This window comes from Marmota flaviventris, chromosome 9 (assembly GCF_047511675.1).
Source record: "Marmota flaviventris isolate mMarFla1 chromosome 9, mMarFla1.hap1, whole genome shotgun sequence".
Classification (NCBI taxonomy): Eukaryota; Metazoa; Chordata; class Mammalia; order Rodentia; family Sciuridae; genus Marmota; species Marmota flaviventris.
The window spans coordinates 65,612,075-65,626,214 of NC_092506.1; the positions used below are offsets into that span (position 1 = coordinate 65,612,075).

Genomic DNA, 14,140 nt, shown 5'->3' on the forward strand with positions numbered 1-14,140 from the left:
AGCGGTGGCAAGCAACCCAGAAGAACAACTTAGCCTGCACCGGAATTTGAGCGCCCTCGACCATAGAGATGAGACGCTCTAGGCAAAGCGCTCGCAGTTTTTTGACGCCCGGATTTGTCACGTGACACTACTCCCCCTCTCTCCCTTTCTAAGGTCCTAGACTTGGAATAATTGAACTTTCTCTAGCACATCCTACTTCAAGGTCGTCACAGCAGCCCTGTGAGACGAAGTACAAGGAATATTATTATGCCTTTTTCTACAAAAGCGGAAACGGGCCTGAGACCTGAAGTCACCTCCTGAGGATGCACAGGAAATAGAGACCACAATCATCTAGAGGTCAGAAATCTAGCTGGGTTCTTCTCATCTGCTCCCGCCTCACCGAACCTGTTCACATGTCAGTTTTACACAGCCACGCAACAGACATCAGTCTAGGTCCTGACATCGCCCTAGCGCAGGAGCTACCCATTCCCACCTGTCAGGCGGGCACCAGCACAAAGAGGTAATTAACGCGTGGCTTAGAGCTAGGCAGTAAGGAGATGGGGCGCTGAAGGGGAAAGAATCCCTCAGATCTGGAACCCTTGATTTGCTTTTTCGTTAGATCCTAACAGAAAAGTAAAAAGAGCAGCGAAAAATAGTTGTAATAGTGGCTGAAGTAACGGAGTGTTGTATGCCACACACTGCTAGGCACGTTACTTGCATTATTCTTAATTCTGTATGACAAATATATGAAGAAATTTTCAATTATCGACCCAGTTTTACAGATGAGACATAAGGGATTAAATTCAAGAGCAAAAGTGTGTCATGAGGGACCTGGTCCTGTAGGTTCCACTTTTCTTGCTTATCAAATTAGGATGATGATACCTATGCAGTAAGACTGTTGGGCCTGGAGGACCGGACGTGTAGGGTAGTTTTATTTGTATCTTCCCAAGAATTTCGCGGAATGTAGATTTTTTAAACTGGATTAGTTTGTTGGTAGCAAGACTCGGGGCGGGGCACACTACACAGAAAGAGAGGAGTCTTTCTTTGCCCTACTATAGGCAACACTGGCAGTAAGAATTCCACAGCTATCTAAAGGAGTCCCTTAGAATTTGGAGATAGATCGTGGGGAAGATGGTTGTGAAGGTGAAGATCAGGTTTCATGAAGAAGAGAGAAACGTTACATCTTATTTCTAAATTTCCAGTTTAAGAGTATGAGTGGATGCTGACTCAGTTCCCCAAGGTGACTTCAGGAGGAGAAAGAGGCTTTGAAAATAGCTTGTAAATCTAACTTGAGAAGTGACCAGATTGAGGTTGCACATAGGACATTTATTTGTGACTGGCTATTTGATTGAATAACCAATGCTATGCTCAGAAATGGAATTCCCTATATAATACAGGAAAAAATTGGCTGAAACAAGTATAATATTTTCATACTAATTTGACCTAGTTTTCACAGTGTCATTTAAAATAAGTCACTGCCCAAGTGCATCACTTGGATAAAATGCCTATTTTAACCAAGGTTATAACTGATAAAAACTTAAGAAAGGGATCTTAGCTATGACAAGGAGCTTTCTGTTTTTTTTTCCAGAGATCAATCCTAGGGATATGAGCATGCTAGGCTAGTGCTCTACCACTGAGCTACATCCCAAGCCAGGAGAAAGAGCCCTTCCTGCACCCATTACAGTGCCAGGTTCAGAGGAGGCTTTTATGAAAATACATTTAAAAGCAAACTGAAGCATATCACCAAGAATTGGAAGAGGCGAATTTGTACTTTCTGCCTTTTATGTAAATTCCTGTGAATAACTTAAGCAGTAGGCAGTTAACACATTATTCTTATATTTATGCAGAGTTTTGCTTTTTAAATGAAGGCTTTTCTCACCCATTAGTTCCTTTGAACTTTATAGTAATTCTGTGGGGTAGGCAGGGTAGCTATAATTATGCACACTTTACATATAAAACTGAAGATCAGAAGATTCAAGTGATTTGCTGAAGAATATCCATGGGGCTGGGGTTGTGGCTCAGTGGTAGAGCTCTTGCTTAGCATGCAATATTCTCAGCACTACATACAAATAAATAAAGGTTCATTGGCAACTAAAAATATTTTAAAATAATACTAGTTCCCAATACTAGTAATTAGACTCCTGCCTTTTTATTCCAAGTCCAGCATTTTCAGTGTAAACTACCACCTCTTGAACTAGTTGACAGAGATTGATTTTACTGTTTTTTTTTTTTTTTTTTTTTGTGGTGCTGGGGATCGAACCCAGGGCCTTGTGCATGCAAGGTAAACACTCTACCAACCGAGCTATATCCCTAACCCATAAAGATTTCAGACTTTTAGTAGTAAGAGTTATGTGTGCAGCTGGGTGCGGTGGTGGATGCCTATAATCCCAGCGGCTTGGAAGGCTGAGACAGAGGATGTGGCTTAGTGGTCAAGTGTCCCTGAGTTTATTCCCTGGTACTAAAAAAAAAAAAAAAAATGTATCCAATAAATCCATTCTTATTAGATCAAAATTATTATTAGAACTTTGACACAAGTTCTAGTGAGGTTCTGTCATTGTTAATCAAGTTCTTCCAAGTTTTTGGCTCCAAATGGAAAAATATAAGCTATCTATAGTGTGTGAGATCATAGTGCAATTACTGGTATCCTGTTTGTAAGTAAAGATGTCAACAAGCAACAAAATAGACATTCAACAGAAAAACATGAAATAATTGCCAGAGGAAGGGAGGAATAGCCACCCTCCCCCCACATTGTAAAAGTTTCAGCTTTCTGTAACAATTGTTCCTAATGATAGAGTTCAGTTATTATTGGCCAGAAGCCTACTGGTTTCCTGGAGTTTCTCTTAGGAATTTGTGACATTTCAATGAGACTTTCCAAATACAGTTTAATATTTCTAGTCTGTCAGTTTTAAAGACTGGAAGTCAAGCTAGAAATAATTTGGAGAGAGATTGAACTAATGATGGTATCAAACTTTTTTTTCCTTGATGGGGAGAGCTTTCTATAAAGAGGGTGAATGTAAAAGGATGGAGATCCAAGACAGAGATAATTGAGAAGTGAAAGACTCAAAGGAGGCAAGAGGAAAACTATCAGATCAAGGAAGCAGACAAAGGGGTTGCTACAAAAAGTGTCTTCTCCTTAGAGACTGGCTAGGTATGATGGGTGCTTCATACATGGGTACAGTGGCTCTGAAACAGGCAAGAGACATAATAAGGAAGTGATAGGTGGCCTATACTATGAACTAGTAGATTCCTAGTTAACTTTTCCTTTGGGATGTGACTGTGTGTGCTAAACTAATGTTTCATGTACCAGCTCACATCCTTTTAAGAGTGTCCTTTCTCTTTGATTTTCATTTAGACTTATATGACCTGAAAAGAGTTCATGTAGTCATTGAAGAATCAAAATGACAAAAACATTCATCTCATCAGAAGGGTGCCAACGTTTCATTAAAATAGTCTCATTATTTATTATAATTCTACCTCTACTAAATGATCACCAATTCTTAGTTTTTAAAAGAACTCTTATTATTTGTTCTCAGAATCTAAGAGCTGTGGGGTGGCAGCTATGTTCTAGGCCCCATTCTCAGCTCAAAAGACTCCTTTGAACTCTTTTATTTTGTTGTTGTTGTTGGACACGATACCTTTATTTTATTTATTTATTTTTATGTGGTGCTGACGATGCAACCCAGTGCCCTGCAGGCGCTAGACAAGCGCTCTACCACTGAGCCACAACCCAGCCTGCTTTGAACTCTCTTGAGGGTGCCATGGCACTGTCACCTTTGGCTTCCAACATGATGTTACCTCTGCTTGACATTTTTTTAAGTGAAAATTTCACGTAAATCATTGAGAAGCATTACAACTGGCCATACTCTTGTCAGTGTATATCAGCTTTCACTCCATTAAGTGAAATTCTGATTCAAAAGCTTTTTACTTAAATCATCGATCAATATTTTCAATCAAAATTGGAAATAGTGATGACATCTGCTAGTTTGTTGGTAAACAAATGACTTTAGTTTTTTTGAGGGGAGGTACTGGGGATTGAACTAGGGACACTATACCACTATACCAATAGGGCCACATCCCCAGCCCTATTTTGTATTTTATTTAGAGACAGGGTCTCACTGAGTTGCTTTGTGCTTCGCTTTTGCTGAGGCTGGTTTTGAACTCACAACCCTCCTGCCTCAGCCTCCTGAGGTGCTGGGATTACAGGTGTGCACCACTTCCCTACAAACCACCTCAATTTGAATTTTGTATTCCAAAAGTAAGAGAAAACTATCAGATCAAAATTTACAGATGAGAATCATTCTCAAGGTTGGAAGGCCCATTAAAGTCATCTGGTCTGATTCTTTTTTGAATGTATCAATCTATAATATTCCTGCCAAATAGCAGGCGAGTCAGCCTATACTTAAAACATCCCGTTCCCACGAATTTACTCCCAAAGTTGTTTAATAAAAGAACTAAATTACCTCCTGCCCCACAAATGAACTGAAAATGTTTGCCCAGCTGCTGTGCTCTAGTTTAGTTCCTTGCTCCTAAGGCAGAACAAGTCCATGGCCTCTTTAATGTATCAGTTCACCAGAGGCCAAGATAGAAACCAGTAGTTTTCTTGTATCTGTATTTACCTGGATGAAAAATAGTCAAAAATTATTTTGGGGAAACTGATGAACTTGTAAATTTACTTTCTAGATAATGAAAGAATAATCTATTACTGGCTGACAAAAATATTTTAACCTTCATGAAGCTATTACAGAAAATTCTTAGCTTTCCACATGCCACAAAATAGACTGTTTGTAAACACAACATGCTAAGTACATCAAATTATTTAAATTTTTTATTATGACAATTGACATATATTAAGTGAAAGAAATGACAGAAGTATTATAATAATAAAACATTATGAAAGAAAAAAATTACACAATTAGGCCAGTAGCTATAAAATGGCTTTAGGCCTGGCTTATAACACTAAGAGTTCTGATCAGACTGTAGTGAGACATGAACATTTCATTAACAAAAATATTGGCATCAGCCACAACATTTTGGTTGTCACAAGGAATATTGTATTTGAACAACTATGCACTGCAATTCTAACACACTAGGTGTTCATACACTGCAGTTAACTTCTGAAGCATTAAGCTATCAGGATTCCCATACTTTTTATGCACAGAATTTACTTTGTGTTATCAGAATCACGTTTCCAGTTTTCAGATCTCTTCCCCCCTCCCTCACACATGCAGTACATTATTATGTGACAAAGCACTTCATCTTCTATTTGACTAACATCACGGTTCTAATTACCTCAAGAGTTAGATTTATGCTAATCTTGGAGCTTCTGCTTTAGCTCTCATCTAGAAACAAAATATTCTGAGAACCTATTCCAGAAATAAGTTTTTATGCATAGGAAAATAAAGCATTTCATATTTAAGCATGTCTGAAAATCCAAGAGGCGTTCTGACCAAACACTTCCTGAATCCCACTTCCTACTTTAAAATCAAAGTGAAATTCTAAAATAGACAATTTATAAATTCTTATCTGGAATTGTATTCCTCACATGGAAATTCATGGTCCCCAGTGTTCTGAATGGATAAGGATAGCAAAGAAACTGACTTCCCACATTAGCTAACAATAGATGAAGGTAGCTTAAAAATTAGGACACATTTAGATTATTTTAATTCTTTACAAGAATGCAGTTGTGCTACAAAGATGAGTAATTATAATGGTAAAATTATATGGCAGAAAGTACTGGCATTTTAAAAAGGTGTCAGTAAAACATGGTAAAATGTGCCATGTAAAAAGACTGTGCTAAAAGCAGCAGTTCTACAAGATTTCAAAAATACTTACCAAAAAAAGGAGAGAATTGAAATTTGAATCTTAATTTCCCCTCCTGCCATGATTCAGCAAATATTTCTGTGAAATTAAGTCTATTGAATACCAAATTGAGCAATTCTAGTTTTTCCTTCTTTACACAGAGAAAAGAAATCAAGCCTTACCCCTCCACTCCCATCTGAGAGCAAAATATCCCCCTTTCAAAGTGTACATAAAACCTCATGGCAGTTTTGGACAAGCTATTATTCAGATACAATGATCAAGAAGCTACTTTTGATAAAAGAACAAAACACCAGACCGACATTGAGAATACCCTAGTAGGCATCACAGAAATCATGCACTGAAACAATATGCTGTTAACTGCCAAATTTGGGCTGTTTATACCTGTTCTGATCCTGAAAATTCATTTACACTAATATTAACTAGATCTTTGTGTATATGTATGTGTCTACATGTATGTATGGGTATAATTTTCATGCAACGATCTTAAAGCTTTGGAGACAGTGGTTTTAATTTAATTTCAAGGTTTGTCCATAATAGCAGTATTGACATGCATCAACTCTGCTAATGGGCAGTAGAATGAAAAAGACCATGGCACAAATTTTTAAACAATTTGAGGTTTAATTACATAATGCACCTGTAGATGTTCTAGCATAAACACAATTTTAAAAATCTACATCCTATTTCAGGGTATTTTCCCACCTCCCATCCCTTAAAAGCTGTACAGTTATAAAAAAATGTGACTCTCAAGCAAAATAAACTTTTTTGTTTGTTTGTTTTTTGCAACATACAAAATAAGTTAAACGATTCAGAAGGTCTTGATCCATTAAGTTCCCCAATGACTGTGTTCTGGTTGTCCATAAACATGACATGCAGGTTCCTGGTATCTGACCAGAACTCAATAAATACAGATCAAACAAAACTCCAAAACACTTAAATTAGATTCCTTTAGAAGCTGATGAAAGTCAAGAAAATAAAAAGTCAGGATTAACAATTCCATTCTTAACTTACATCATCCAGTGGCAAAAAGAAGGCAGGTTATTCAGTCCTTAGCATTTTCTCTAGCTTGTACCAGTTTGGCAAAAAATACAAATGTAGTTCCTTTTAAAAATGTTTCATTCCAAATGTCTAAGGTGTTTAATAAATTCTTACTCATTTAATAATTTGTTGTACCCTCTCTCATATAACTTATGTAAAGGATAGACTCATCTTAAAAGTTATTATAATAAAAATAACATTTTCAATAATTGAAACCACTATACTGTGCCAGAATTGGGTTTACAGTATTTCCCAGAGCAAAGTGGTATAAATATGAAATAAAACAAACAAACAAACAAAAAAACCCAAGAGCTTACATGACCAAGATGAGGAAAAAAGTTCACTCTTTTAGGGGATCCTATTTTAATCAACTTCTGAGAGGGTTTGGATGTATGAAATAAATGTTGGGTTTACAATCTAAAGTAGCTATATATGAAGCCTTCTACATTTTGGCTTATGACTTACTTGGAAATGACTCTATCTTCAATATGTTACACAGTTACTTAGCAATTCTTGGCACTTAAAATGTTAAATAATTTTAAGTTGAAGTGAAATATTTTGAAAACAAATCATTTAAGTGAACACAAAACAACCCATTTTAAATACATTGATAACGAAAGACTTTATCTTTTATAGAATTGGTATAGAAACAACTAAAAAAGAAAAAAAAATTCAGCAGTTAGCTTGCCACTTCCAAGGTAGGTTTACACGTACACACTGAGAATAGGAATGGATTTTTTTCAAAGAGTTTCATAATGGATTATACTAAGCAGATGAGGACTAGGTAGGTTACAGCAGATATGCAGTGTTGGCATTCTCTGCTTCTTGGGGACCCAGGAATATATTTTGAGACTGTCAAACCAATAAGAGAAACTATTTTTCTCTAGACTATCTGTAATTAAATGATGTTCATAATTTGATATCAGTTGCAATGCCATTATTTGCCTTATTTCTCTTTGTAAGTCAATGATGGATACATTAATACTTACCCAAAGTGTTTGTGTGTATATAGAACATGTGTGTATGTGATGTATACATACACATTCCATTTGAAAAAATATCTGGGTCTGAATACTGTTTTCTAAACCTGTAAAACAACATCTTGAATTATGGTCTTGCTCCACTGTGTTGTAAAGAATGGAGTTCACAGTTTTTTCTGAGCATTGAACTTAGAGATTCATTAGATTCTTTACATTTATATGGTAGAACAAAATAGTTCTACCACAGAGGTGAATGGTCAGCATCCCTTATGACCACAAATAGAAGCTATCCAGGCATTCTTTGTGACAAAGGAAATTCCATCAGCCCCACTTAAAAATAACATACAATTCTTATCATTTTGACTCTCAATTTAAACAAGTAAACGTCCACATTTTTCTTAATGTATATTACAGAATGGGCAGGGCACCGTGGTGCATGCCTGTAATCCCAGCGGCTTGGGAGCCTGAGACAGGAGGATCAAGAGTTCAAAGCCAGCCTCAGCAAAAGCAAAGCACTAAGCAATTCAGTGAGATCCTGTCTCTAAATAAAATACAAAATAGCCTGGGAATGTGGCTCAGTGTTCGAGTGCCTCTTGAGTTCAATTCCTGGTACCCCCCCAAAAAAAATGTATATGATAAAATGGGCTATCCTCCAAACAGTGAAATCTGGATATGTGTAATAGTCTTTAAAATTAATGTGTTTAAAAAATGTTTTTTTCAACAACTTCATTACCATTTCAACTTTTTGGTTTTGTGGCAGATCACTTTTTTAAAAAGGAGATTACCAATAACTTGAATTTGTTCTCAATGAAACTCCTCTGAATCTGCAGCCTTGAGCAAGTGAAAATGGGTATCAAGGAAATCCAGCCTTATCTTGTATTCTCTTTAAAATATCTGCCATCATTTTCCAGTAATGTGCCAACAACGGACATTGTTTTTATACCAAACACTATTTTATCAGCATAAGTGTTGCCAAAACCAGACTCTGTCCTCTTCATACAATAGTCAATTCAAAGCTTCTACACTATGAAAATTTGCAGAAATTGTAGTAAACCTTCTGAATTCAAAACTAGTCTTAATACATTTGCCATAGACCAGTTTGATAATGGGAGCCCAAGTTGTATTTCAAAAAAGTTGGGGGCTTAAATTATTAAAGGGCTTATGATACAGCAGCTATTGTGAATCTAATCCATGGATGGCACTTTAGTCTATACTATAAAAATTACTGCTTTCCTTTATTTTCTCCAGTTACAAATGACTATATTGTGTTTTTTACAAAACACTTTTTCCTAGAATTTTTAAGAAACTTCTTCAGAATATCTTTATTGTAAGTATTTCTGAGGAGCTGAATCTAAACATGAAGCAAGGCTGGGAAGTTACAGCTTAGTGGTGGAAGCACAAATGTCTACCATGCGTGAGGCCCTGGGTTTAATCCTCAGTACTAAAAAAACAAAAAAACAAAAACCCAAAGCCAAGCAGCAGAACTGTTCAAAATTTAATCATCTATAATCAGTCTGCAGAGTAATAATTTGTGTTTATTAGCTGCCTGGATTATATTCTTGGTAAATGAACTATAATTAATCAAAATATAAGATTAGAAGGGAGACACTCAGTATCAAGCTGACACACAGTTATTCAAGTTTGATAAATATCAGGCAGCACAAGTGGTTTCATAACCTATGTCAGTGGGACATTTGCTAAGTGGAATACTCAGTCTTTAGTATAAAAATTATCTTGGGCTTTATATAATGCAAGGGTAAAAAAAACTCCTTATTTCACAATAGACATCCTGTTAAATTATCTACCCATTAATACTACTGATCAGCTGTGCGTAACTGAGGAATAGAACTAATAGGTAGAAGGAGGAGCTGTTGTGTCCAGAGGTAGAGATAGGGCACAAGGGAGAGTTTCTATATCATAGTGGCTTTACCTGGCTGCAGGACTAAAACAGTAGGTGACTGAGTGGCAGAAAAGGCCACCTATATATATGTCAAACCACTTACCTTGCACCACTAGTAGGAATCTTCCTGCCTGCCTGTTTTAGAAAGTTAAAAAGATTAAACTTGTTAGCTAACTTTCAAATAAATAAAGCAAACCTAGCTAGAAAGAAGGTTTTGCAAGTGAGTGTGGCTCCATTCTAGCCCTGCTTCACTGCCTGGGAATGCAAGCCCTTCCCTCCCTTCCAGTGGAACAAGTGTATCAAAATAAAATCACAATTTACTTGGAACCACATGCTATTGTTGCATCCTATTTTTAGGCTGCTTTCATTATTTTATTTTTTATACGGTTACATATACATTACTAGAATCAAGGCAAAAATATTAATGGGCAGCTACTACAGAACTAAGGTGAAACAAAAACTCAACTGAAAAGCAACAGCTATAAACTTTCAAGGCCAAAAGATTTAAGGGTAACACCTGTTGTGGGAGGAAAAGTAGAAGTCAAAGTTTCTAGAGAGGTATTTGTAATGCAAGTCTATGCCAGCTTTTAGTAATTAAAAAAAAAAAAAAAAAAAGAAGTGCTTTACTATACACTGACTAGCACATATAGTGCATAACTTGGAAAGAAAACTGAAGTTCTGTGGGCCAGCAGCAGATATGATGTGTCCATTGCCGGCAACAGACACAACACTGGAACAGAAAAACCCAAATCCCAGGGCAAAAGTACTCACAGAAGTACTGATTGAAGGTTTCAGAATGTGATAGCAAAGTTTAATCACAAATGCTACATTCTGTACAATGTTAGGGCTCTGCCTGAAAATTTACAGCTGTAACAGAGACTAAGATAAAATTCATATTTTAGTGTCAATTATGTTATTTGGTTAAACACTGCCTTTTCTTGAAACAAAGGGCTTGTCTTTCTTTAGAAAGTATTGAGATGTTTAAAATGGATATCATGCCTATTCGGTATATCGGCGGTTCTCAATCAACTCTATGTTGGCTGTGTGCCTATTAATGAATTTTAATAGAAGTCTAATGGCCAAAGGCCAAAACTACATTCAAACCTGCTAATATATCCAGGCAGATAGGAAATCCAACACACACACAGGTGGATGCACACACACACACACACATACACACACTCACACATATACACACACCAAAACTCAAAAACCTCCCAAAGGAACTGCTTTGTTTGTAGACTTCAATTTGAAGTAGATACTAAGGGCAAGAATAGACCAGTTAAAATTCACCTGAAAATCCTTTCCCACTCTTCAGATGTGCTAAAATACCATTGTCAGCTTAGCATCTCTTCACATGTGTTACATATAGATATATTTTTTTCAAAATTTTGTTTCAGATATTTAAAACATCAAGTGGCCAGAGGGCAGGAGTTATATTATTGGCAAAGTTTATAGTCCAGCTGGGTCTTAGGAAAGACCACATTTATTTTACTAAATCTCCTCGAGACAGAGGCCACCTTGTTACCAATGGATAAAGCTATTTTTTAAAAAATCTGTTGCTAGCACAATCTGGTTGTCAAAGCTTCATTATACATTTTACTGTGCAAATGCTTTTCAGATGAGTTTTCTTTTTTAAACAAGAAACTCCGCTTTAACAGAAACTTAGGGTTATTTATTTTTTTTTTTAAATGATGGTACTTTCACGGTCTCTTCTTTATTTAAAGTGTGGTAACTCCAATAGTAAACAAGTTGATTTTACGAAGGCTATTACTAAATGATTCATGTATGACATTATCTATATTTCTCAAACTGCAACAGTACAGAGTTGAACTTTTAAAAGGTCTGTTAATCATCATCTATGCCATGTATGTTTAAATATAATATATATTTAATATGAAAAGCTAAAGCACAAGTGCTTTCTCCCACCCCTAAATTCTGTTTTGGGCCCTTATAGATTTGGAATGCATTCTTATCCACTCTTTTCACAAAGTTAGGAGAGCTCAGGAAATATAAAGGCAAAAATATACAAATCTTTGTTGTTATTATAATAAGATTTTTTTCCATGAATGAAATTACCAAGGACCATGAACTTGGAAAAAGAAAATAAAAAGAAATTTACAGCAATTATTTATCTTCAAAGTTCAAATCTGGTCACTTCACAGAAAAACTTCAGGGTATGATGAAATTTTTTTCTTCTAAAAAGTCAATCTGTAGTGGAGTTTTCTAGGAAAAATTAAACAGCTTTTAATAACTGGCCCGCTGGTGTGAGAGCTACCGTGGAATAAATTAGCACAAAAATGGAAAAAAAAAAAAAAGTCTTATAACTGTTCACTGTTACAGACATAATCAACAAGGTCAGTCACTCTCAAAAGCTCATCTTCTTCCTCCTCTGGTGCCCCTGCCTCTTGCCCACCACTCGTCCCATTGGGGGCTAGGCTTGCACTGGCTGTGCTGCTGTCCTTGGGGGTCTGAGGTTTCTCAGCTGGCTTGCCAATCAAGTTCTCAATGGCTTTGCCAGGACTCTGTCCATTGGTAGAAGGTAAGTCCACTAAACTATAGTCCAATGGGCTCCCCACTTTGCCTACATTTTCAAAGTCCTCTTCCTCATCGCTTTCTATCCGGTAGGGCTTCTTGGTGCTCTCCTGCTCTGAGGGCAGGACCCTGGGCTGACCGTCATGGGCACGCTGATCTGAATCTCCATGAGTGTTGTCACAGCTCTCCTCGTCTGTCTCAATCCGATGTAGTCGTTTGCGGGATGGTTTGCCTTCCTCTTCCTCCTCCTCATCTGCTTCTGAATACTCATCTGTGCTTCGGCCACGCTTTCGAACTGACCGCTTTGATTCTTTAGCTAGCTCATCATCTTCCGAGTTCTTGGACATATAGCTCTCTAGAATAAATAGCACATTCAAGCTATTGGCATAGTTTAACCATAAACAGATTTAAGTACTTCTTTCCTCCCCGTGTCCTGATTTCAGACTTGCTAATATATAAATATTTCTCTTCAACCAATGGCCTGATTTTTCTCTCAGTCCTATAACAATGCCCAATGAGATTCATAATGAACTTTATGTACAAATTTTTAGGAAAGAACAGATTTCCTGGGGAAGAAATCTAATAATCCTTGAATCTAACCTATCCTATGAAGATAAGATGACAACAAACTAGGAAATCCCTTTCTACTAGTCCTAAAATTAGGGGATCATATAAACATACTGATAAGGAAAGATTAAAATTGGGCCCCCAACTCTATATCTGCAATACTATGTCAGCTCTCATATTATTAAGTGCCCTTGGTAATCTCTAAATCTCTTCTTTGCCTATAATTATATCATAAGTAATCTCATCTATTTTCATGGCTTTGCATATACCATTTATATGTTGATAACTCTTACTTGTTTTAGGCAGTCACTAAATTCCAGACTCATGTATCAAATGCCTCCAACATCTATCCTTGGATATCTAAACAAGGCATCTCAAACCTGATGTGCACAAAATTTGAGTTCCTAAACTTCTTGTTCTGTGGTCTCATTATAGTTTTTGGTAATTCTGTTCTTTAAATTGCTTAGTCATGCTTAATCTCTTTCTCTCTCTTATCCTCCCATTGGTAAATTCTTTGGATCTACTTTCAAAACATAGTCATAACTTTATAACTTTTCACCCCTTTACTGCTATTGTCTTAGTCCTACCCATCATCATATTTCACTTGCACTGTTTCACTAATCTCCTAACTGGTTTCCTAATTTTTGCCTTGCTTCTTCAATTTTTCATTACAAAGCTACCAGAGTAAATTAAAACCTAAGCCAGAACATATTATTCCTTTGCTTGGAATCCTCCAATTGCTTCTCATCTCAAATAAAAGCCAGTCTGTACAGTGTGGAGTACTCCATGCTAACCAACATGGTAGAAAATAATCCCAAGTAGTTACATTAAATTTAAATTAATTAAAATTAAGCAAAAATTCAGGTCCAAGGTCACACTAGCCACATTTCAAGTGCTCAATAACCACATGGGACTAGTATTGTACGTACTTTGGTTTGAAACTATTCTGGTGTTTGGGACATAGGAAGATATTTTAGAATGAAGTACATGAATAATGGGCAGAATAAATTACAAAGCATATCACAGTTTTCTGCAACTATACTAGTTTTTTTTTTTTTTTCAAATATATAAATGTTTTATGACTTGGTAGCATTTTACACTTTGTAAATTCACCACAGATCAAGAAATAGGACATTCCCAGTATTTGGCAAAGCTTCCTCCTGCCTCTTGCACTCTCTTTGGCAACTTGTGCCCATATGGTCAGATCTGCTCAACTGTGGACAGGGTTAGCTTAGGCCTGCCTGTGTCATGGGTGTCCACAGAGCCAGTGCCTGGATAGGCAAGTTGTTTTGGGGGATCAGGGCTGGTGAGACCACTGTGCCAG

The 14,140-nt window shown here is 36.6% G+C and overlaps 1 protein-coding gene across 2 annotated transcripts in view; it reads right to left on the reverse strand.

Moving 5' to 3' along the window:
- Nucleotides 1-4,778: 4,778 nt before the first annotated feature.
- Rsf1 (remodeling and spacing factor 1) overlaps nucleotides 4,779-14,140 on the reverse strand; it is a 171,819-nt gene continuing 162,457 nt past the window's right edge. For both annotated transcript variants that reach the window (XM_071616522.1, XM_027942581.2), the window contains one exon: nucleotides 4,779-12,604. In XM_071616522.1, the coding sequence (XP_071472623.1) occupies nucleotides 12,036-12,604 (569 nt within the window). In that variant the 3' untranslated portion in view covers nucleotides 4,779-12,035. The remainder of the gene's footprint in view (nucleotides 12,605-14,140) is intronic.